This window comes from Peromyscus eremicus, chromosome 1 (assembly GCF_949786415.1).
Source record: "Peromyscus eremicus chromosome 1, PerEre_H2_v1, whole genome shotgun sequence".
Taxonomy (NCBI): domain Eukaryota; kingdom Metazoa; phylum Chordata; class Mammalia; order Rodentia; family Cricetidae; genus Peromyscus; species Peromyscus eremicus.
Genome location: NC_081416.1, coordinates 83,753,275 through 83,779,219, shown reverse-complemented (window position 1 = coordinate 83,779,219; position 25,945 = coordinate 83,753,275). Strand labels below are relative to the sequence as shown.

Sequence of the window (25,945 nt, the reverse complement as noted above, 5' to 3'; positions counted from 1 at the left end):
TAGGGGAACTCAGTTTTACTTTGAAAAAACAACACATACAAACCTTTAAAAAATACAAAAGTCTAAACAAAAAAATAAATAAACAAAAGTCTCTCTCTGTTTGATTGCAAAGCCTGAGCCACTTGAGAAGTTAGTGTTTGGGTGAAATCCTCAGCTATGGCTCTCCAGGTGTCAACCTGGGTGGCCGTCCGAGCCACAGCTCACCAGGTGTCATCCCACTTGGCTAGGTTGCTTAAAGCCTTAAAGTCTAGAAAAATACGTTTTAACATTTCCACTCAAACCCAGGTGGACTTTGTAGGGTCATCGTCAAAGTCACATGCTGAGAAGTTGCAGGCAGCATCTTCATGCTCAAGCCGGCTGGCTCCGCACATCCCTTTGAGCTTCTGTTAGTTTCTGGATGAGATAACGCTTGTCACGACTCTCCTACAAAGGGAAGCAGGTTCAAAGTTCATCTCATAGGTTTAGAAATGTACGAAACTATTTCTATCTAGTGAGTCTCTACTCAGACTCAAGGTAAGGGATCCAGTCATTGGGTTACCACCATGACTTCCAGTCTGACCTGTCTCCCTTACTGGGGTCCCCACCACAACCCCTTGTCCACATGATAGTTGGAGATCTTCTAGAAATGTACATGGGAGCTGAGTGCCTGGCATGCACACAGCCCTGGGTTCTACTCCCAGCATTGCATAAATTGGGGGTGGTCGTCCATGCCTGTAACCCCAACCCTTAGGAGGTGATGTAGGAAGATCACAAGTTGAAGGTCATCCCTGACTATATACTGAGTGTGGGACCAGCCTGGGCTACAAAGACCCAGTCTCAGACAGGCAGACAGTTTCACCCAAATACTCAAAACCCAAACCTCCTCTAAGATCTCTGGCTACTGTCAAAGAATCATCTTGCCCCCACCCATCCTTCATAGCCCTCTAGTCACATACACCCATGCTCTTGTCTCCCCAGAGTGCCTGGCTTAATCCCACACTGGGTCCTCCCACCTCTACTAAGGACCTCTAATAACCTGCTACTGCCATCATCCCATCTCGCCTCTGATGTCACCTCCTTTAACAGGCCTTCCACAGCCGCTGGCTGCAGTAGCCTTGGCTCCTCTGTCACTCCACAAACCCAGCTTTTATCTTCACAGAAATTAGTTTTCAGAATTTATTTTATTGTGTGTATGTGCCCTAATAGAAGTGGACATGTCCACGTGGAGGTGGGGGAACATGTGTGCATGTATGTGGATATTCATGTGGCAGCCAGAAGTGAACCTCAGGTACCATTTCTCAAGTGGGGTTGGGGAGTTGGCGGTGGTATTTGTTTTAAAATTATTTTTAGTTTTGTTTATTTTATATGCATCAGTATTTTGCCTGAATATATGTATGTGTACCAGGTGCATGCCCAGTGTCTGCGAAGTGTCAAAAGAAGGTGTCAGATTCCCTGGAACTGGGGTTATGGGGTTATTGTTGTCTCCGAGTTTAGCACCAATATGGGTGCTAAGAATTGAACCCGGGTCCTCTGCAAGAGCAACGCGTGCTCTTAACCACTGAGCCATCTCTACAGTTCCCTGTCCACCATTTTTTAAGACAAAGTTTCTCAATTAGACCAGCAACTTGCCTATAGGTTAGCTTCCCGGCCAGTCAGCCTAGCTATCCACCTGACTTTGCTCCCTCAGCTCTGGGACTCCAAATGCACCCATGGTGTCTGCCTTTCCCAGGGATGCTGGGGTTGAACTCGGGTCCTCACGCGTGTGCAGCAGCACTTTACACCCTGAACTCTCTCTCCATTCCAAATCCATCGCTTCTCTAACTCTTCAGTGCTTCCGTCTTTCTGGTGTGGTACCGGATGAACCAAGTGAGTGAATAAAACTAGAGAGGGCTGTTTTGTGTCCCCTTTCTTTCTTTGAAACGAGGTCTCGCTGGTGTAGAACTCACTGTGTAGACCAGGCATATGTGGAGCTTGCAACCTTCCTGGCCCGGCCTCCTGAGTGCTAGGATTCCAGGCCTGTGCCATCATGCCCAGAGTCCTGGTTTAATATCCCTGGCGGTGACCCTCTGGGTCTGTGCTTCCTTACCAGGAACAGCTGCTCTCGGAGCTGGACCACCACCCGCTTGTGTGCTCCAGCCAGTGCGATGAAGTAGAACATGACAAGGCTGCAAGACAGACAGACAGACAGGTCATAAGGGAGCCTGCGTCACTAAAGACCGCCCTTAATCACTGGGAGGTTGTACCGTCTGCAGGTCAACAGAAAGCACCCCAGGACTGCAGACTGATAAAAACCACCCGACACTCATCAGGGGGTTGTGACTCCTGCAGGGCCGCTAAAAACCAACAGTCTGTTTCCTCTGGATTATGTTTTCTTTAGCTAGAAAAAAGAGCCAAGCAGGCAAGCCTGCACATCACCCAAAGAGATGGAAGAAACAGCTGGAGTCAGGGGAGTCTGACTTAGAAGTCTTTAACTCTCTAGGTTAATTATCATTTACAGATGCTCCTCCCCTGAGGTGTGGGATGACAAAGTGACAAGAGGAAAAGTCCAGAAAGTCAGTTTTCAGTAACTGGCTGGGGACGCTCACTTGGCAGGCACTCTGACCTTAGTACCCTCATCTGTGAGATGAATACAGGAAAACTCGGAGACAACAAGGTTAGGACGAAAAGCCACTAACAGCTTCCCATCTGCAGCTCTGGGTCTCAGATGGGGTCAAGTTATGGTGGGACAGAGGGCAAGCCCCCATTTCATGGAGAAGCCAATCTCACCTCAGTCCTGCCTAATGTTCCCAGACAGGGCTGATAACATGAGGACCAAATAACCAGGAGATGTAGAGATTCTCCAAGTCTCTTCAAGCCACAGGCCTCCAAAGCCAGCAAAGGCAGAGCAGATGTCCACCACCAGGGGGCATTGGGCAAACTATTAACCCATTGCTGATAGTTCAGTATGTATGTACAGCTTCTCGACGCCCAGGTCAGCTAGCTTAGCATCCCTAAGTCATTTTACTAATCTCAGCAAGGAATAAGATTCCTCTTTTCATGAGCTTTTTTTCTTCAAGCTACTTCCTATAATTTTTTTTTCCCCCTGGACTAATCACATCATAGGATAAGAGCGATTTGTAAGTTAAGGTGTGGAAGGTGCAGTCAGTTTCAGTTAATTGTGGCTTAGACATGGCAGAGGCAGGGTCAAGCACAAGCTACTTTCTAGAGTCTTCTGTCACCCACTGATCCATGGTTTTGTGGGGTTCTTTTCCTCATAGAGTGCAAGATTTAGGCAAACCACCAGTGATGTTAGAAATAGGCCATGTTTTCTGTTTTTATAAGCAAGCACATGGGGCTCAGGCCTTATGTGTGTAAACTTTCTGAGTCTAGTCAACATTCCCCTGAAAGAGTAAGTGTTATTATGTCATTTTAAAATGGGAAAGTGAGGTTCAGAGAAGCTCAGTAACTTGTCAAACCTTGCGTGTGACAACTTTGGGTATTCCCAAAGGCCCATGTGCTAATACTGTGGCTCCCAGCAGGTGGTACTATTAGGAGATGGGGTCTAGCAAGAGGAAGGTAGGTCATTGGGGTGTGTCCTTGAAGGGGATATCAAAACCCAGGTCCTTTCCTCTTTCTTTGCTTCCCAGTGGACATGAAGTGAATACCTCCTGTACCACGTGCTCCCACTGAAGGGACTCTGGCCAGCCCGAGCATGGTGGGCATGCCTCTGGCAGGCCCTGCCCCTCTCTCCCATTCCCCCTGCCTTGCTAAAAACCATTAGATTACATTCCTAAAGCTGGACATCAAAGTCCATTCCCTTAGTTGGCCACTTCCTCCTCCTGAGGCTGACCACACAAGGTCCAGTTATCTAAGTGTTGAAGTCCAGCCATCAAAAGCCTCCTTTGGTTAATCAACATGCCCAATTAAAATTAAACACTCATCCTAACACGGTGTTTTTCCTTTTTCCTTTATAAACTGCCACTTTCCTACGGGCCACGTCTGTCTCCTTGCTACGCAGAGGCTGTCCTTTGTCCCCCTCTCCCTAGTTCCCTTCCCCTTCTCCCTGTCCTCTATCTCCTGTCTTTGTCCCTTATTCCCTGCCCTTTGTGGCTCTGGACAAATAAATCTCCTTTGTGCCGAGAACTTGGTGTTGGAGGTCCTGAGCTGATACTTTTCCTCTCACCAACCATGCTCTACTAGGCTACTACAGGCCCAAAGGCAACAGGGCCAAGTTACCATGGAATGGCGTGTCTGAAACCCCGAGCCAGGATGAAGCTCTCCTCCTTCTAAATCGATTCTCTTGGTATTCTGTCACAGTAACAAAAACCATTCTGACACACATCTTCTGTTTCCCAAGTGAGAGGAGACATACTGGTCTGGTCTGGAGGTCACTCACCAGATGATCATGAAGAAAGGTACTGCAAAGGCTTCCGAGGTGACGCCATGGATCAGGGTCTGAAGGGAGCTGGGGAAGGTGCTCACAGTCAGGGGGATAACCTCCCAGGTGGTGTTGAAGTTGGTGAATGGCCCACAGGCTTTCGAGGAAGGGATGCTGCGAGGACAGAGGGAGGGAATGCAGCCCGGGCTGAGAGGCCTGCCAATGCATGGCCAGCATATTTATACACAATAGCCTTCAGCGCACTTCCAAGTCCAGAAGTTCCTGCAGCATTATGTTTGAAAAAGCTGACCCTGAGATAACATCAGCTCTCTAGGTCTAACTTTCAGTTTGCAGGTCATTCAAGGCAGAAATGGAAGCTTGCTGTCACAGAAGGAACATATTAGACAAATACGTATTCCCCAGTCTCTTAATCCAAAGACAGAGAAAACACCCTGGAGTCCTTAAAGAATCAAAGACGACTACAAAGATTTGACAGCCAGGCACAGTGGGGTAGGTGGGAAAGACTTCAAAATAAACCTGTGAAGACTGCTGGGATAGCTGAGAAATTTGAAACTGGCAGGAATAAAATAGCAATGTTTCCTCTTTGTGTGTGTGTGTGTGTGTGTGTGTGTGTGTGCACGTGTGCGCGCATGTGTATGGGCATGTATGTGCATGTGTGTGTGTGTGTGTGTGTGTGTGTACAAATGCATGTGTATGTCTGTCTGTGCCCAGAGGCAGAGGTCAACATCAGTGTCTTCCTTTTTTAAAGCAGGGCTTCTCAGTGAACACTGGACCTGGGGCTTGCCCTTTTGACCAGTCTGGCTGGCCAGTGAGCCCTGGGAGCTGCCTGTCTCTATCCCCCAAGCTTTAAAAGTAGCAAGACCAAACAAAACAAAGGAAAATCAAAATAGGTAAGTCAGGTGAAGCCAGCAGGCACGTCTGTGGGCTCTAGAAAAGCCCATGAGTTCTTGAGATGCAAGTCACAAAAGAAAGGAGCAGTTTAGAAAACGAAGAACTACTTACCGAGACATGCTGATTGTTAGCGGTATTATTGCTAAGCACAGCCCAATCAGCAACACCAGCAGGAAGAAGAAGTTAGAATTGGATGCTCTGAACTGCCTTGGGGAGGGTCTGCAGGTGTAAAGAAGACTCAACTATGGAACAAAAGAGAAAAGAGAAAAAAATAAGAGTCCTGAGCAGTGGAGTCCCACATTGCAGTACAACTGGGGACTGTCTACCCTGCCAGGGGACAGTGTCCAAAAGGATGCTCAGCACAGGTCCCGGCTGGGGAAATTCATGTTGATGACATAATAGGAAGAACTGACCAAAACACAGTGATACTACAACTGCTGAAGAGAGGGAATAATCCAGAAGGAATGTTGAAAGCTAACAGTGGGGCCTCCTTAAAGTGATCTGTGAGACAGAATGCACACAGCACTTTACAGTGATCTGTGAGACAGAATGCACACAGCACTTTACAGTGATCTGTGAGACAGAATGCACACAGCGCTTTACAGTGATCTGTGAGACAGAATGCACTCAGCACTTTACAGTGATCTGTGAGACAGAGTGCACACAGCACTTTAAAAGGATGAGATACCAGCCAGGCGGTAGTGGTGCACACCTTTAATCCCAGCGCTTGGGAGGCAAAGGCAGGCAGATCTCTGTGAGTTCAAAGCCAGCCTGGGCTACAGAGTGAGTTCCAGGACAGGCTCCAAACCTACACAGAGAAACCCTGTCTTGGGAAAAAAAAAAAAAAAAAAAAAGGATGAGATACCTGTTATATACCACACAGTGAATGGAAAATGTTAAATTTCAAGGCCCTGTATAGCATAAACATTAAAGTTTTATTATTTTATTATTCACAGGGACTTAAATATAAATAAATGGATCTACAATGATCTATGACAACTAAGGAGATATTTTGCTTGAACATTTTACAAGCACATAATCTTTCCTATGTGTTAGAAACAAATATTTACACCGAGGGTAAAAGACTTGAAGGAATTATCAAGTAGAAAAGGAGAGAAAGAAAAATAAAGGCATACTATTTCCAATAAGATGAACAAACAAACCACCTGCATTTCTGGGTAGGACATGAAACTTGTCTGAATTCCACAGGCACCGGAACAACTTGTGAGCTTAGTTCTAGGGCATACTCAGCCAGCAGGCAGGGCCTGGAGCCTGTGTCCCACAAGAGGCCAGTGACCCATTCCACCCACATGCCCTTCACTACACCGCGCATGGGAACTCACTAGCCAACCAGTGTTTCCCCGTGAATGTGTCCACAGTCCTGTCTCCTCTGATGACATCAGGTAACTGATGTTTCCAAATGAAGACATGAGAACACAGGCCAAAGGCCGAGGCAGCCAGAATAAAGTCTCGCCCAATGCAAGGTCCCACTCACGGGGTGGGCAGCCATACTCAGCGGCAGCAAGCCACACCTGACCCTAACACTCGGGCACATGCTCACACTGTGTGACCTTGGGCCAGGTAACCCTCCGAGCCTCAGCATTCTCCTTCATAAAACATTAGTGGCTATTCCAGGGCTGGAGGTAAGCACCACAGACAGGAAGTGGGGGCACCGAGGGGCACCAGCTAATGGTATTATTATCCGCTATTGTCACCATCTTCATTACGAACACTACTATTTCCATACTTTAATTGATAGGCAATCAAAAAATTTTAGACTTGGGGTGGGTATGTAGGTGAATGGCATGGTACTTGCCTATCATGTTCCAAGTTCTGGGTTTAAGTGCCAACACTTTAAAAGAAATGAACTAATTAAAAATAAATCTTAGGCTTATTAACAAAGAATAGGCAGGAGAAGGGTGGTAATTACTATTTATATGCTTGTTTTATTGTTTAATGAGAATGGGGGCTGGTGAGATGGCTCAGTAGCTAAGAGCATGTGTTAATCTTACAGAGGACCTGAGCTAGTTCCCAGCACCCACACCAGACAGCTCACGATTCCCTGTAACTCATCTGAGAACACCTCTGCCCTCCACCCCCCCCCCCCACACACACACAGAGAGAGAGAGAGAGAGAGAGAGAGAGAGAGAGAGAGAGAGAGAGAGAGAGAGAGAGATATCTTTAAAAAATCTCCGTCTTCATTTGAAAATGAGTGTGGCTTGCTTCATAATAATGAACAAACTAGTAAGTCCAGGCAAGCCAGTCACGTGCAGGGCCACCTCACCCATGTAGCATCTGGTCCTGCCACAATGTGTGGGGACATGAGCTGTGCCAGTCACCAAGCCCCGAAAAGCTATGCACTGACTCCAAAAATCACGAAACAGAAATCAACAAACTCCTGGCTACATGTCACTGGAATATACCACTGCTGTTTCATTCCTAGGTGAGACTCAGCTCAGCCAGTCAGTCACACATAAAAACTCCATTTACATCACAGGAACAAAGCAATTCTTAAATGTGCCTAGAAAGTTGTCAAACAAAACAAAACAAAAACGACCTGTAAGCCCAGCACTTGGGAGGTCGAGGCAGGAAGATCGGGGATTTGAGGCTAGTCAGAAATATACAGCAAAAAGATGTGAAAAGTTACTGGAAGCCTTTTCCCAGAGTAAACACATATTAAGGAAGCGACATTGCAGGAGGCCCTGGTTGGAGGGACATGTAATTACGATGTCAGTGCCTCAGACGGGGCTAGGGACACAGCTCAGTGCTGTACCGCTGGCCTGGCACGCTGCAGGCACTGGGTTCCTGTCCACAGCACTGCAACAGCACACTGACAGAAAGAGGGGTGCAGGGTGTGAGCCCCATCCGCTTTCCTCACCTCTTTCACATAAAAGATGATAATGAATTTCAAGGTGGCGATTGCAGGGAGGAGCGGGGAAAAGAAGGCTCCAATCCAGCAGATGGTCTGTCCATACACGATGCCCAGGACGTTGTCTGGGATGGCGAACTCCTGCTGGCCCCAGCACTGGATCAGCTTCGAGGAGGCACAGTAGTTCACCAGGAGCCTGGAAGCAAACTAGATACATTCTTACCTGAGTCTACAAGTGCCCCTAAGGCAATAGAACCAATTCCACCAACCACTATCATTGACATAGCAAGTTCGAGTGTGTGTGTGTGTGTGTGTGTGTGTGTGTGTGTGTATGTATGAGTGTATACGTGTTTGTGCATGTAGGTGTGTGAGTGTGCCTGCAGAGGCCAGAGACTGACATCAGATGTCTCCCTCAGTCATGCTCCACCTTATGTTTTGAGGCAGGGTCTCTCACTGAGCCCACAGCTCACTGATTGGGCTGAAGTGGCTGGCCACTGAGCCCAGGGATCCTCCCATCTCCAACTCTCCAATGCTGGGATTACAGGCACAAGCTGCCACTCCAGGCTTTTACACAGGTGTTGGAGATGTGAATTCAGGTCCTCATGTTTGTATGGCAAGTGCTTTACTGACTGAATGAATCATTTCCTCTGCCCAATGTTTCTTTTTTATTAAAAAGAAATGTTATGTATGTATGTTCATATGTATGTATGTACCCGGGAGCACAGATGTGCAATAGCACATGTGTAGAGGCCAGAGGACAACTTGTGAGAATCAATTCTCTCCTTCCACAATGTGGGTCCCAGTGAGCAACCTCAGGTGGGTGACCAGTGCCTTACTCTCTGAGACATCTTTCTGGCCCCTACACTTCCTTTCCTAATATCTGACTTTAGGGCTCACTGGACTTCTAGATAATTTCACATCTGAATTATCTGCTCAAGTTGCCCAGGCTGGTCTGGAACTCAGAGTGCTCCTGCCTCAACCTCCTGAGTGCTGGAATGACAGGCCTGCATTGTCACACCCTGGGTACCTTGACTGTGTGGAGAGCAGACGAGAGTCCCTTAAGACTCCCGGAAGAACAGTGACCACAATGGTGAGGGTCACAGAGGTGAGGGTCACAGAGGTGAGTCACAGTGGTGAGGAGGGTCACAGTGGTGAGTCACAGTGGTGAGGAGGGTCACAGAGGTGAGTCACAGTGGTGAGGAGGGTCACAGTGGTGAGTCACAGTGGTGAGGGTCACGTTCTATTGAGCTCTGTGCCACAGAGTATTCTCCCAGTTTGGATCTGTGTTATTGTGGTGGTGTGAAAGAAAATGGTCCCCACAGGGAGTGGCACTATTAGGAGGTGTGGCCTTGTTGGAGGAAGTGTGTCACTGTGGGGTGGGCTTTGAGGTCTCCTACACTCAAGCTAGGCCTAGTATCACAGACTCCTCCTGCTGCCTGTGGCTCAAGATGAAGAACTTTCAGCTCCTTCTCCAGCACCATGTCCTGCCATGATGATAACAGACTGAACCTCTGAAACTGTAAGAGAGGAACCCCAACTAAATGTTTTCCTTTATAAGGGATGCTGTGGTCATGGTGTCTCTTCACAGCAATAGAGACCCTAACTAACTAAGACAGCTATCTTGCTTATTCTCAGGGAAAGGCTATGAGGTGGCCCTGCTATCATCCGTCCCTGTCTCAGGTGAGAAATTCCGTGTCTTGTTATTGAGAGAAATAACTTGTCCCCAGTCATATGATCAGCAAGAAGCTGGTGTGAATCCAGATCCAAAAGCTACACCTAATGTGAATGCCCTGGTAGGGCCTTGGCTGCATCAAGTACAGGAATTCAACACCAGGAGGCCTTGTGGGACCTTACGGGAGGTGGTACCATCTCCACCCCCGGTACCAGGGTACCACCTAAAGATGTGGTCAACAGCCTAGAGATATTTGAAAGTCACCAGATGTCAGTGGTTCCTCGGTGACTGTGAAGTCACCCAGCACTTGTGGAGAACAGCTGGGTTGGGAGCTTCCAGTCATGGAGCTGGGGTGGCAGGGACTTCCACACTTACTTCCTGGGGAAATCCACAAACAGTGTCACGGCCAGGATGATGATGAAGTCGAAGATCATCAGCTTGTACATCTCCTGCCCCACCTGTGTCTCCCAGCACTGAAATCGAGACATGGAGACATAATAAAGGACCACTCCCAGCCCAGGAAGCCAGCCTTCAGTGTCTTCAAACATCTCCACATCCCGCTGCTCCTGCGCTCCTGCACAGACTTCAGTATCCAAGCATGCTTGACCATGCTCAGCATGGGGCCAGACGCGCTTTGATGCTGGGAGTCAAGGCCAGGGCTCACCGGGTAGAGTTTCTGGTTATAGCCGCAGAGTTCGCACGTGCTGTCACCACAGGAGGTGATCTTGGAGCCCAGCGTGAACACCAGCACGCAGATGGTGGCCAGCCGCATAAAGACGCATCTGTGGGAAAGAGGAGAGGGGAAGAGAAGGCATCAGGGCTGGCCTTCCTGTGGACCAGACGCTGAGGAACACAGGCACCTTCCTTGCAAACCTGAGCCTCAGCAATTTCTGCTGCGGAAGTAGATGGCAGGGAAGTGACATAAGGCCAATGAATTGTACACTTTAAATGGATCAAATGGTAACTTCATGTTATATATATATATATATATATATATATATATATATATATATATATTTATATGTATGATATATATAATATATATCATATACCTATATATTACAAGTTATTTATATGCACATGTATGAGTTTGTGTGTGGACATGTGCACATGCATGCAGGTGCCCATAGAGGCCAGAAGGGGACACTGAATCCCCTAGAACTGAGGTTATACCTGATGTGGGTGCTAGGACCTAAACTCAGTTCTTCTGCAAGAGCTCCTAACCGCTGAGCCATCTCTCCTGCAGTTCTAAGGCAGGAAAAAGCAAGGCATGATGGTACACAGAAGATGAGTTCAAGGTCAGCCACATAGTGAGACCCTGATTCAGAGAGGAAGAGGCGGGGGGGGGGGGGGGGGGGGGGGACGACACACAGATGGGACGGGAGGGGGGGAGGACTGATTCAGTAATCAAACAGCATGTGGACGTGGACCTGTGTGAATCCTAATATGAACAAGCCACCAGCCCCTCCATCATGGAGACTGGCTCTATTTTGGAATATGTGGTAAAGTTTTGTTAAACAAGAAGAATGCATGAAATAAGGTGGGCCAAAGATCAAGTATGGATGGATCCATTGACTGGAAAAGCTTAAAAATTCCTACAATGACTGGGAGGGTACCACATAAGTGAAAAGAGGCACAGAATATGGAGGAAGTCAATATGATTGAAACATACTATACACATGTGTGAAAATATCACAATGAAATGCACTATTTTGTCCAGATAAGTGCTAATAATAAAATTCTCCCCCTCCCACCCCATATTACAAAATGCAAAGGTTTTCTTGTTTGCTTGCCTTAAAAAAGATATAAATACAGTCTGGAGTGGTGGCTCAGGACTGTAAATCCCAGCACTTAGTGGGCTGAGGCTGAAGAATCTAGAGTTGAGGCCATAGAGGACATCATACAGATTTCCAACAGCCATTGTCTTTCTCAACAGCAGTTCACTCAGCCACATAGAAGGCTCTCCAGGATAAAAGACAAATTCCTTAGCCTTTTTAAACATACCGAGACTGTCTGTCCTGGCTAGTTTTATGTCAGCTTGACACAAGGTAGAATCATCAGAGAGGGGGAAGCCTCAATTAAAAAACCTCTGTAACAGGGTTGGGGATTTAGTTCAGTGGTAGACCACTTGCCTAGCAAGTGCAAGGCCCTGGGTTCGGTCCTCAGCTCTTAAAAAAAGAAAAAAGAAAAAAAAAGAAAAAGAAAAAGAAAATCTCTGTAAGACTGGGCTGTAGGCAAGCCTGTAGGGCATTTTCTTATTTAGTGATTGATGGGGGAGGGCCCAGCCTACTGTGAGTGGTATCACCCCTGGGCTGGTGGTCCTGGGTTCTATAAGAAAGCAGGCTGAACAGGTCATGTAGACCAAGTCAGTAAGTAGCATTCCTCCATGGCTCTGCATCAGCTCCTGCCTCCAGGTTCTCAGCCTGCTTGAGTTTCTGTTCTTGACTTCCTTTGATGATGAACAATGATATGGAAGTATAAGCCAAATAAACCCTTTCCTCCCCAACTTGCTTTTTTGGTCATGGTGTTTTCATTGCAGCAACAGAAACCCTAAGACAGTCTCAAAAAAAAGAAAACAAAAAATAAAAAATAAAAAAGCTTAGTCTTGGATATTTGAGAAGTAGAAAAAGAAATCCTATTCAAGCACAGTACCCACTCAGCCATCTTTATTTACCAGTGTGAACTCTCGGGACTCTGCCTAATCTTGTCAATTCTAACATCTTTAGAACAGTATGACCTTCTAAGGCCCCACCTTATGCTTTCAGTTAATACAGAATCAAAAGTATAATACTGACAGGAGACTGAAGTCTAAGGCCCTTCACTGCGTGTGCAAATGATAATTTATTCATGGGGCTCATCAAAAGGAAGGATGATTCTTAGCATATCCGGAAAATATGCCACAATCGACTAGCAATGTCTACCATGAACAAGCAATGGTCTACCTGGCATGCATGCAGTTAGGCATTACCTAAGAATTGTCAGGCGGATCTCAAAGCCTGGCGAGTAATCCTCATAGTGGATGATCCTGGCAAAGATGATTGGGGTAATGAAATTGGCCAGTGTGATCACAATGGATGGGAGGTACAATATCAGGAGGTTCTCCCCAAAAACCATCTTGTCAATTTCCTGGAAAGATAATAGAAAGCACTGGTCAGGGTAAGTGGGATGGTGACAGCGAAGACTTGAACTGAAAAGAACTCAACTGTGCATGCTGAGCAGACACAGGAAGCATATTTATCATCCAGTGTGGCTGGGAAACATCAGCTTTAGATGCTTGGAACCTTCCTTAGATGCACACATGCTGAGACCTAGTGCCATGCTGGAGGAATAATGAATGCTACTGGACATATTAGTGAAGGATACAGAACTCTGTCTATGCTGTATGAACAGCCCTTTCAAGTTACTTCCGAGAATGTTCTAATGATTGATTTGTGACAGCCATTTCATCCTTCCTTCATAGTAGCAGATCACTTAGCCATGTGTAGAGCTATCCAAGATGAAAACTACATTTCTGAGCCTTCCTGGAAGCCAGGTACAACTAAACTAAATTCTAGCAGAGGCAATAGAGCAGAAGTTTTAAATCAAACTCCTTATTTCATCCTTAAAGATGAGCTCCACCACTCTCCCTTTGGCTAGCATGTGGATACGGCAGTGAACCATCTTGTACCACACAGAAGATAGCCACAGTATATGAACGAATGACAAAGCCACAAATTGGATGGTATTTATGGTATTTGGGTATGTAAGGTGTGATGACTGACAGCCACTAGACCAATTTAGACTTCTATACATTATGTGTGTGTGTGTGCATGTGTATGTGCCGCCACGCCAGAGCACAAGGTCAACTGACTCTCACGGAACCCTTACCTTTTTCATGTGTTCCTGTGAGAAGGTAGTAGCTAGGTAGATTGCGTAAAAGCACGCTGCCAGCACAGCCAGCACAATGCAGTTCAAGAACAGCCTCAGGGAGTAGATGCGTATGGTTTCCTCTGAGGTCCTTTCAGCTATTTTCTGCCGGATTCTCTCTTCCTCCAGATCTGCCTGGGGACCAAAGAAAACTCATTTGTGAGCAATGGGAGGGGGATTTTGTAACATATCCCACAGATTTCTCTTAAATATTTATGTTGCCCAAGATCTTCCCCAGGCTAAGCCCCACCAGTTTTTATATGTAAGGCTTATGGTAAGGTAGAACCTCCTACGGGAGACTGCACTTGGCTTTGTAATAAATGTGTAAGCTGAATCAGCATTTATGATGCTGTGTGTGTGCACATGCATACGAGCAGATGGTGCAGTATTTCTTTAAATGGGATATATCATTATTTTAATTTTGTTTATTAACTTGTCATTTATTTATCTGAAGTTCTGAGGGTTGAACCCAGGGCTCTGTGTATGCTAGGACAGCACTCTACCAACCACCTACATCTCCAGCCCTTAAAAAAAAAAGCTTTTATTTTTGAGGTAGTCTTATTAAATTGCCTAAAATTTTAGCTCTTCTGCCTCCACCTTTCAAGTAGCTAAGATTATGAGTATGTCCTGCTATGGTTGTTTGTTTTTAATCCAGCCTGGGAGTCTCTGCTTCTAACAGGAGAATTTGATCTGTTCATAGTTAGTGTAAAGAACAATAAATAGAGTCAACCCCACCCACCTTCCTTAAACTTTAGATTCCTACCCCCAACCTTTTTCTGATGGGTTAGACCAACCTGCTATTCATTTCTCTTTATTAAATGTGTAAGTTTTCCTGTCATCTTTCAACTTCCCTCTAATCCATTCTGTCATCACAGTATTCCCTTCATGTTTCTAGTACAAACAATGCTTATGACCAGGTAGGGATATTAATAAGAAAGTAAGGGATAGAGGGAAGACACCATCTGCCCTGTGTGTCCTACCTCCCATCCCAGTCCCAAGTTAACAGCACCCATGCTTGGGTTAAAGGTGATCAACCCAATAAGCTGTTTGCTCCTAAAACCAGCCAAGGGGAAGCTTGCTGAGACAGAATGGGCCCTCAGATACCGTGTAATCTGCAAAGAGCCTCCCCAGAGCTAGCCTGGCAGCGAGGCTCCTCCCCAGGACAACCCAGCAGCACTCACTCGGAGCTCGTACCGCAAGCTGCTGTGTTTCAGCTCAGCCATGCTGCGGTTGGTGATGCAGAAGTCCCAGCCAGCAAAGATCTTGTTACAGTAACTCTGGAAGTGCTCCTCACTCCGGATCAGGTTGATTTTGAACCCTTCCACCGACCTGACCCGGAAACACAAACATCTTTCTGAGAACAGTAGCAAAACATAGGCCTGTGAATTAGTCTCATTTAAGATCTATAATGTTGGACACGGTGGTGTTGCTGGCCCACTGCGACACAGCCAAGTTTATTCTAAATCGATGTGGCAGCTGAGCAGGTACCTCACTGAAGAAAATCATTGTCTTTTATCCACTCAATAACTTCTTCTTTAAAGATAGACTTACTTTATGTGTATGGGTGTTTTGCCTGCATGTATGGCTTGTGTACTATATGTGCATCTGATACCTGTGGAGGCCAGAACAGGGCATTACATCACCTAGAATTAGAGTTATACATGGTTGTGAGCCACCACATGGGTTCTGGGAATCAAACCAACCCCAGTCCTCTGGAAGAGCAGCCGGTGTACATAATCACTGAGCCATCTCTTCAGCCCTCCACTCAGTAACTCCTTTTTCAAAATAATATGTCTTATTTATTTATTTCACCTTATGTATTTATTTATTTGTTGCAATGTCAAAAATTGAACCCAAAGTCTCTCCCTGGCCAGGTCAATCTCTGAGCTAGACTCCTGGCTCCCCTCCCCTTATAATATTTTTATTTTGAAACATTTGTCGAGGTGCCCAGGCTGCCCTCAAACTTGTGATCCTCCTGCCTCAGCCTCTTGAGTAGTTGAGATCACAGGCATGCACTAGCATGCATGATGCATGGCCCAAAGTTTTAATTCGGAAGTCTCCTGCGGTGTTCACAGATACAGCTTCTATGGTGTTCAGGCTAGTGTTTGGTGAGACAGCTGTCGACAGTATTTAGGATCTCTCGCCTTTCTTGGGAGTTGCTCTCTCACCAAACCACCAGGGAAAGGCCTTGGTGTCTTATGACCTGTCAGACAGACTTGTCACACTGTGACAAATACCTGAGATTGACAGCTTAAGGCAGGAAAGGTTTATTTGCTTCACTGTTCCAGAAACGTCTATCCATGGTTGGCTGGATCCATTGCTGGGTCTGAGTTGATGGGGAGGGCATTAGGGCAGCTGAGCATGGTGGAAGAAGCAGAAAGGGGGAGAGGGAAATACCTCATGGTATCCAGGAAACAATAAAAAGGAAAGGAAAGGGAGGCTGACAAAATGTGTCGCCTGCTTCCTCCAACCAGGCCCGGCTCCTAATAGGCCACTCAGCTGTGAACTCACTGGTGGATTACCCCATTTATGAGATCAGCATGCTCATGATGCATTCACCTCTAACGCTCACCATCCAGAACCAAGCCTTCAACACCTGAGCCTTCAGAGGGAATTTCACATCTAAACTACATGACCCTAACCAGGGGACAAACACACACCAACAGGAGCTCAACACAGTCTCCTGGCCCTGACCACAGTGAAAGGGTCAGGATTAGGTATCTGTGTGGACGGAGCCAATAACACCTTCACAGAATTTCTGTGCCCATGGCCGGAGGAGCTGCAGGCTAGTAGAGACGGATGTGCTATTTCCCACCGCTGCAGGGAGCTGCCGCCACACAGACACTCAGAGCTGAGGAGGCTCTTGATTTTAACATCGTTCCTAAACCAAGGCTGTGCCTTTCTCAGAACAGTCTCTCCCCTTCCCTGGCTCTCTGTGCACTCAATTCCCCAATGGTCCAATTAACCAGGGTTGGTTTTCTGCCACTTGCAAGCCAATGGAGACCCAGTTAACATAATACTCCCCGGCCAGAATGAAGCCTGTGAGGAAGAGGGATCTGGAAGAGGTACTTAGCACACACTGAACTGCAGGCTACTGCCCCAGCTGCCAGCTCCTGACTTCTACTCCGTCTGAGTCTTGGCTGCAACACACTCAACCCCTTCCTCTGAAGCCCACCCGTGGGCTCTGCTCATCTTTCAGGCCCTGACTTCCAGAATTCACACAACAGTAAGAGACTCCAGCCATCAGGAATGAGATGCCCCATAGACTTCTGGGGGTGGGAAAATGTAGGGAGGTTGTGGAACCTTTAGGAGGTGGGACAGGCTCGCAGAGGGAGGTCATAGACTCCTGGTCACAGAGTGCTCTCTGCTTTCTGACCCACCACCATATGAACAAGCTACTTGCCCTCTCCTACTGCCTTCCCGACTGTGAGGGGCTGGAAGTCCCTGCGACCATGAGCCCAGATGAATCTTTCCTCCCTTGAACTGTCTCTGCCAGGTGTTTGGTCACAGCAGTAAGAGCCATGCTGACACAAACGGCAATCAAAGAGGAGGAGGAAGCAAGGGGCGCTCACCTTTTCACTATCCAGAGCAGACTCAGGGCCAGGTAGGCAATCGTGCTTACTAAGTAAGCCAGGGGCAGATCATACGTGAAGTTCTGAAATTTCACTCCATCAATGGTGTAGTGGCCATAAAACAGGCTGGTCTCCTCCAAGAAACCCTGAACAAAGCAACAACATGGGATCAGGGGGGTCAGCTCAGGCAGGCAACCAAAGGAGACATCCCTGCCTCAAGGAATGCATGCTCAAGTGCCCTTGTTCATCATGGAATCTCTACACACCAGAGCAGAACCCAAGGTACATGGGATACTAGGCTGGTGTTAGGGGAACAAGGTACTGCTAAAACCTCAGTATCAAAATTCACTGGTAAGAAGCCTCAGCAGTGCATGTACTGCTCTTGCAGAGGACCCAGGTTGGCTTCCAGCACCCACAGCAGGAAACTCACAACCTCCTGTAACTCCAGTTCCAGGAGACCTGATGCCCTCTTCTGGCCTCATGTCCACATACTCCCACACAGACACACTCATATACACATAAAAAATTAAATACTTTTTATGTGAGAAAAATGTCTGGGCCATAACATCAAAAAAAAAACCCACTTAAGTTTAACACACGCATAAATAGTATATTCTAAAAACTATGAACCACAGTTGAAACAAAAATGGGTGGGGATGTAGCTCAGTGGGTAGAGTGCTGGCCTGTTATGCACAAGGTTATGGATTTGATCCCAGCTTAAAACAGGGATGGGGACGCACGCCTGTAATCCTAGCACTCTGGAGGTAGAAGCAGATGGATCAGAAGTTCGAAGTCATTCTTTTTGAGATACATAATTATTTTGTATGCCAGCCTGGGCTATAAGGGACATATCTCAACAAAACAAAACAAAAAAGAGACTCTCTCTCATATTTATCACCATATATGATATAATATATATATATATATATATATATATATATATATATATATATATATATATATATATATATATATATCTCCATCCACCCATCCAGGTGGTGGTAGTCACACCTATAGTTCATGCACTTGGAAGGCAGAGGCAGGCTGATCTCTGTGAGTTTAAAGCCAGCCTGGTCTACAAAATGAGTTCCAGGACAGCCAGAGCTGTTACATAGAGAAACCCTATCTCAAATAAATAAATAAATAAATAAATAAATAAATAAATAAATAAATAAGCAAACAGAAAGGCATCATTTGTTTTGGATCATGTTCTTAGTCCAGCATTTCCATATCAATACTCTACAAATGGGTCTACAGAACCAACACAAACCCACACAGATCCCAGCTAGCTTCATTCAGAAATCAACAAGCTGGTCTTACAGTTTAGATGCAACTGCATGGGAGTCAGTGGCCAAGCCCACCTTGAAAAAGAAGAGTAACCTTGGAAGACCACTGTCTTGCCTCCAGGTCTTACTGCATAACAAAATCAAGAGCGTCTGGTATAGGCAGAAAAACAGGCACAGAAGCTGCCTTTAATGTCAGTACTTGGGAAGCAGAGGCAGGTGGATCTCTGTGAATTCAGGGACAGCCTGGTCTACACAAAACAAAGCAAACCAACAAAAACAACAACAAAACCAGACACACAGCAGAAAACAGAACTAAGCACCCCTACATCTCTAGCCAACGAGTTTTTGTAGGGGAAAACATGTCTTCTGAACACACTATACTGAGACACCCAGAGAGACAAATCACATACACCATCAGCTTAAAATGGATCAGGGATCCAAGCATTAGAGGCGAACATATAGAAATGGCGACAAGTTTCAGGTTAGCCTGAGCCAAATAGCAGCGAGACTGTTTAAAAATAAACAGCTAATAAACTAAGTCCTACTTTTTTCATGACAACCATGCATTCTCACACACCTGAGTCAGAAAAATGTTTAAATAGATGCAAATGTAGAAGACAAGACTGTCTCCCACTGTCACAAAGGCTGGACACACTCATCACAAAAATTTGTCCAGCTCTTCGGATCCCTTTCCACACAGCCCCAGGTGGATCTCAGTTCTCACCAACCTTTCCCTCACAAGAAAGGTACATCATTGGGCCAGAGAGCCCAGAAAATAAGTTCCCTGCCCTCAGAAGAAGCCTGTTTCAGAAGTCAAGCCTGTGGCCTCACCTTTGGGCCTATTTCAGTGGAAAGTGGCTACAATGGAATGAAATGAAACCCATTCCTCGGTCACAGACGCCACATCGCAAGAGCTCAAGAGCTGATGCTCACTCTCTCACTGTCATAACAGATCCAAGTTACTCTCCAGAACCCTGCAGAAAGCTCCTCTGCACAGGGCTGCTGAAGCACGCTGCCTGTGTTGCACATCTATGACCTGTGCCACTAACTGTCCTTTAAAACACACGGACACATGCTGCCTGTGGGATGATGCAACAGAAAGAAATAGGGTTATTTAGTGGGTTCCTGTCTTGAAAACCCAAAGAGAAGAAGAGGAGGAAGAGGAGGAGGGAGGAGGAGGAGGAGGAGGAGGAGGAGGAGGAGGAGGAGGAGGAGGAGGAGGATCAGAGATGACAGTTTCTCTGAGGCTTGGTTCCGGGAATTTTTTGTTTTGTTTTGTTTTTTTGAGACAGGGTATCACCATGTATCCCTGACTGTAAACCAGGCTGGCCTAGAACTCACAGAGATCCACCTGCCTCTGCCTCCCTGTGCTCCACCATGATAAGTTAAGTTTTGTTCTCAGTAACAATGACTTTGAGCAAGACACTAAGTTGTTCTCGTTTGCAGAGCTTCCGTTTTCTCATTTATATACCTGGCAGTTGATTGTGCACCCAACAACCCCTGAGTTGTTTTGTAGAAAACATGACTTTGGAGATGTAAAAGCACACACCCACACACCCACACACACAGTATTAAATGCAATGAACAAACCCCAGGCTTTTTACCTACCTATTCAGAAAAGCAACAAGTTCTGTGATGTGGCATTTTAATACTAGCAACTTCCAGAAAGAGAGCTTCATTTGTAGGCTAAGTGTCTCTTGTCTGAAATGCTTGGAAGGGCCTGACACCTCCGACCTTTTCAGAATCTGGAATACTCCCATAGACTTCACCAGTTGGGTGTCCATCAGATAATCCCAAATGCTTTGGGTTTTCAGATCAGAGATGCTAAAGGCCCAGCCTTGTAATTCAGGCCAACTAAAGGTAGCAGAGAGCAGGAAAAGGCCACTGGCTGGAAGCAGCAGTGTGTACTTCCTGAACACTCACTCGCTCTAACAGGAGGTCAGCAGGAGAGCACAGGGCTGGCCGATGAGCTCACTGAAAACCCTGTTTCTGCTCCTCACTGCCAACACGGGCATTTGGCTCTCACTCGTCTTTGAAAAGGAACACTGTCTTTTGGATTTTGTGGTTGTTTTGAGACGGTCTCACTAGGTAGCCTAGGCTGGCCTGGCAATCCTCCTGTCTTCACCTGTAAGATCACAGGCACACACCCCAGAGTCCCGTTCAGGACACTGATGTCTAACTCACTTAACTGTCAGTGTAAGAAGGGTCCACAAAGGATGGAGGTGAGTACTTACTGTGCCAGACAGCAAGTCTATGATGTAACTATAAAAGTAAATGAGCCCAGAGCTACTGACTGGATAGACTGTGCACTGAATATCTGCAAGAAACAAAAACAAGGACGTGCGTTAGCAACAGTCTCCCTCTGCCGGTAACTCGTCTACTGCAGTTTGTGAACCTAAGCTGTGGCTCCGTATTCAGACACACCTGTGAATTTGTACATGCTGTATCTGTCATGTCCTGCTGTTCTATGTTCAAGTCCCAGTGGGTCTGATACATCCCCTTTTCTCTACGTCTATGTTTAGTGTTTCTTTTACTGCTCCTTTACTTTGCTTTAGCACATGCCTTTACTAAACAATTTGGGGTTATATCGATTTTTGTTTTTTAGTGGGTCTCTTATTGTTTCATTTTGCTTTTATTTATTTGTATGTTTATATGTGTGTGTATGTGCAACATGTTCATGCAGGTGCCCACAGAGGGCAGGAGAGGGCACCGGATCCCACGGAATAGAAGCTCCAGGTGACTCTGGCTGCTACGCTGACGTGGGTGCTATGAACGGAACCTGGATCCTCTGCAAAAGCAGTATATGCTCTTAATCTCTCCAGCCCCTTATTTCACTTTCTGGGGACAAGGTTTCACTTTAGACTATCACTTTAGATAGTTTAGACTACCACCAAATTAGCATCTTCCCATTTCAGCATCCTAAGCAATAGGATTAGAAGATATGCATCACCCACTGCAGTTAGTGTTTAATATCATTGTACTTTTTTTAAAGATTTATTTATTTATTTATTTATTTATTATGTATACAGTGTTCTGCCTGCATGCATGCCTGCACTGCAGGCTAGAAGAGGGCACCAGATCTCATTACAGATGGTTGTGAGCCTCCATGTGGTTGCCGGGAATTGAACTCAGGACCTCTGGAAGAGCAGCCAGTGCTCTTAACCTCTGAGCCATCTCTCCAGTCCATCATTGTACTTTTAATATTTATTTTATTTTAAATTATGTGTATGAGAGGGTACATGTCTGCAGGTGCCCACAGAGAGCAGAACAGGGAATCACATCCCCTACATCTGGAGTTACAGGTAGTTGTGAGGGCCCACTGTGGAGCTGGAAACCAAACCTAATCTCTACAGGCTTGATAGTTAGGATTCTTTAAATGATCTAAGTATTCAATAACAAAGTGTTGTTTTCAGGGAGGAATAATCATCTCTATTTCAATGATCACCCCGGCTCAACAGAGAAAGAAACTGAGGCTCAGGAAGGTTAGTTGACAGGCACGGCTGGCCTGGAAACCTAACTTGGTTGATTTTCACACAGCAGCAGGAATATGTCTCTAAAACAGTGGATACGTGAGAAAACAGGAGTACACAGGAGGCGGGAAGCAGCCCTCACACTAAGTCTGAAGTGCCAGGTTATTTGAATTTTAAAGATTTAAAATGGAAACAAAGATGAGGAGGAGGAAGGCACGGGGCCTCTGAAGCGATGATCCAGGGTTCTTCTGGGTAAGGCGTTCTCTGACAGAAGGGTATGAGGGCTTTGGAAGACCTTCAGAAGACCTGGGACCAAGCTGGCCCTTCCACCGAGCCTGGGATCAGAGGTTTTTAGTGAGTGTCTGTGAAATAGAGGGACCCTCCCCCCGCATCTGGGCTAATAGGATCCCTGGAAGATCTGAGTTTGGTTGAGAATACAAAAGCCCAGTCCAGCACTTATGAGAGTGTCTGGCACAAGATCACTGTGGAATTGCTATCAGCTTCAAGCACATTCTTATCATAGATAACAATCTTGAAATGAAGTCACCTTGGGTGAGGGGTTGATTCTTTTAGGTTTGCTAAATATCCCACTTACCCACCCTGCATCACTCCTCCCACATGCCCTCATGAACTCAGAAGGGGCTGTGTGTCCTGATTTGGCCAATGAGATGTGGAAGAAATGTGTTTGTGTGTTATCTCCAAATAGAAGTGTCAGGAATCAGCACACATTTGCCATGGCTCTCTTCCCCTGGATCACAGTGACACTCATGACTGCCCCAGCAGTTTGGGCTCCTGAATGATGATTCCCAGTCCATGATGGATCTGGACTACAAATGAGAAGTAAATGTTTACAGTTACTGGCACCGAGGATAATGGGATTATTTGTTTCTGCAGCATAACCTAACCTATCCCAACTGACATAGTTGCCCAGGAGAGGAAGCCCTGCAGCCCGGACAGCCAGCCCTTCGACTCACCCATGTCTTTGAATGGAATGAACACGAAAGTGCTGTTGGTAATCTTGTACTTGGTGAGTAAGATCGGGAGCAAAACCAGCATGAAGATGATCAGGAATATCACCAGGTTCAGCACCACCAGGAACCGTAGGAAAGAGAAGTAAGACTGGATGCCCGTACCAAACTTCCCTAGAAAAGAAGCAATGTGGCTATCAGTGACCTGCTGCACATGGTGGACTCCATCACAAAGAGAAGGCTGAGGAAAAAGGATCCCTGCTTTGGGAAAGAGAGGAAGAATCATATTCCTTTGATGGATTTTTTTTTATCACTTGTGTGGGGCAGGGGCACTGGTAGGTAGGTCAGGAGACAACTTTCAGAAGTCCATTCTCTCCTTTCACTACGTGGGTCCCAGGGATCCACTTGGGTCATTGGGCTTCAAGCCTGGCTTCACCCACGACATCTTATGCTCAATTCTTTACCTGAAACCCAGATTCCTAGAGAGTTTTCATATGTAGATCCACAGCTGCTTCTGAACATGTCCCTTAAGAGCAGTCAGAAGTGAGGAAGGGCTTCACAGTTCCCTTTGTCACATGACTATCCAGTTGCCTCAGCACTGCTCTGGATGTCAATTATCTATATCTGTAACGTATGTTCTGCATCCTACCCTGTCCATGGGTCCACACACACCTATCTTTACACCTATAGGAGACTTAGCTGTTGCAGACTCATGAAAAGGGGTGACCTCTGGTGCTACGTATCTCCAGCTTCCTTCTTCCCTGAGCTTATCCTGGGTACCCTTGGTACTCAAGAGTTCTAACATACAATGCTTAGAATCAGTTCATCCATTTTCACACACAGACACACACAGATGAGTCTCTGATTGAATTACATGAAATATGTTGATGAATTTGAGTCGTAACATCTCATCTTTTTAATATTAAATCTCCTGATTCATGAACATAGATCTCCTTTGGTATCTCTTAGTAAGATTTTTATAACCAGCTTGCCTTTCCTCCCATTCTCCTTCTCTTTCTCCTTTTTTTTTCCCTTTGAGATAGGGTCTCACTGTGTAGTCCTGGCTGGCCTTGAACTCTCTTATATAGACCAAGCTGGCCTGCAACTCAGAGATCCACCTGCCTCTGCCTCCTGCATGCTGGGATTTAAAGGTGTGACATACCACACCTGGCCTTTTTTGTTTTTAGGGGGAGAATCCTGCTATATAATTTAGGCTAGCTAAATTTTGAACTTACTGGGTGTATCTGGCTACTCTGGAATTGATACCTCCCAAGTTCAGGGATTATAGGCATAGGCCATCCATCACACCTGGCCCATAAAATGTTTAGTTTTCTATGCTTGGGCATTATTTATTTCTCCTTAGATAAACTTCTAGGGATTTGACTGTTTAAATGTGATTATAAATCATACTAAAAACTTCAGTTTGTGGGGCTGGAGAGATGGCTCAGTGGTTAGGAATGTGTTCTGCTCTGCAGAGAACTCAAGCTTGGTTCTCAGCACCCACATGAGGTAGTTTACAAGCACCTGTTACTCTAGCTCCAGGCTCTCCAACTTCCTCCTCGGGCACCTGCACCCCCACACAGATGCACACATGTATAATCAAAATTTTTAAAACTTTAAAAACCCTTACTTTTCTAAATGGTGCTAGTATGAAGAAACACACTTAAGGCTGGGACTGTAGCTCAGAGGTAGAGTACTTACTTAGCATGTGCAAAGCCCTAGGTTCCCCAGAAAAACCCCATTAGGAGGTTCCCAGCAACCCCCCTAAAGATGGGTAAATACAACCAATTTTATCCAGACCTTGTCAAATCAACAACTAACCTTGTTAAATCTACATGTTGATTCTAATAGCTTGTCTTCCGTATTTTCTATGTATATATTATCTGGACAAATGATACTTTATTTCTTCCCTTTCTGATTCTTTTCCCTTTCTGCCTCATCTCTGAAGTGTACAGTTAGCTAAGACTTCCAGGGTAATGCTGAAGAGACTCTGATAACTAGCACATTTCCTCATTCTCAAGCTCAGGCTTTCCAGCATGTCATTTAATAGGATACTTGCTGTAGGGTTTTCATAGATTTATAAGGCAAAAGCTCTCTCTAGCTCACACTTGCCAACAATGAGGACTAGGGCTAATGGTGTCTTCTCTGCATCTCTCAGAATGATCACAGCATCTCCATTCATGTGGTGAACTTAGGGATGGAAACAAACAGAAGAGCAGTCTCCTAGCAGAGAAGACCTGAGTCCCTGCGGACGGTCTGTAGAGCAAGGTGCTTTTCGTTCCTTGGGAGTCAAGAGCACATGGCTGACCCCGATGATGGAAGACACCCACACCATGCTGTCAAACACTCAGCGATGTTACCAGAGTTAATGGCTTTGATTTGCACACCTTCTCGTTCTGCCCCAGGGGCATCCAGTCAGCCAAGAAATCCCAGTAGAACAAATGAAGAGAAAGCCAAAGATCCGGTTGCCCAGGGAGAAGAAAGCCTCAGCAGTCAGAAGTCTCCCAGAGTATTCCACCAAACCAGGGAAGCTGGGCACAGCATCCTGACTACTGTTCTTGTTATTGTGGGCTGGTACCTGACAACTCAGGGAGGAAGGTATTTGGGGGCTCGCAGTTTGAGGGGACACAGTCCATCATGACGCAGAAGGCATGGCAGCATGCGTGTTGAGGGGACTGATCACCATGTGTCCACAGTCAGAAAGCAGAAGAGAGACAGGAAAGGAGACTCAGACAAGAAACCTCAAGGCCCACCCCAGTGATCCATTTCCTCCAGTTAGGTCCCACTTTGAGGCTAGCCCACAGGTGGAGACCGAGTGTTCAGACACAGGAGTCTATGGGGGACATTTCATGTTCAAAACACTTGGCCTGTGAAGCCTGACGGCCTGTGGGCTTCATCCTGGCTGAGTGCCCTTGGGCAAGCATCCTAATGTCGCTGTGGTAGGCAAATGATGA

The 25,945-nt window shown here is 46.2% G+C and overlaps 1 protein-coding gene across 1 annotated transcript in view; it reads right to left on the bottom strand.

Moving 5' to 3' along the window:
* Nucleotides 1-25,945, bottom strand: part of Tmc7 (transmembrane channel like 7) — a 48,542-nt gene continuing 22,597 nt past the window's right edge. The window contains exons 4-16 of the mRNA XM_059268215.1: nucleotides 22,998-23,165; nucleotides 20,788-20,870; nucleotides 17,268-17,413; nucleotides 14,877-15,024; nucleotides 13,657-13,830; nucleotides 12,758-12,915; nucleotides 10,454-10,571; nucleotides 10,165-10,262; nucleotides 8,127-8,313; nucleotides 5,360-5,490; nucleotides 4,355-4,510; nucleotides 2,066-2,144; nucleotides 1-423 (exon numbers count right to left, since the gene is read on the bottom strand). Of these exons, the coding sequence (XP_059124198.1) occupies nucleotides 349-423; nucleotides 2,066-2,144; nucleotides 4,355-4,510; nucleotides 5,360-5,490; nucleotides 8,127-8,313; nucleotides 10,165-10,262; nucleotides 10,454-10,571; nucleotides 12,758-12,915; nucleotides 13,657-13,830; nucleotides 14,877-15,024; nucleotides 17,268-17,413; nucleotides 20,788-20,870; nucleotides 22,998-23,165 (1,721 nt within the window). The 3' untranslated portion in view covers nucleotides 1-348. The remainder of the gene's footprint in view (nucleotides 424-2,065; nucleotides 2,145-4,354; nucleotides 4,511-5,359; nucleotides 5,491-8,126; nucleotides 8,314-10,164; nucleotides 10,263-10,453; nucleotides 10,572-12,757; nucleotides 12,916-13,656; nucleotides 13,831-14,876; nucleotides 15,025-17,267; nucleotides 17,414-20,787; nucleotides 20,871-22,997; nucleotides 23,166-25,945) is intronic.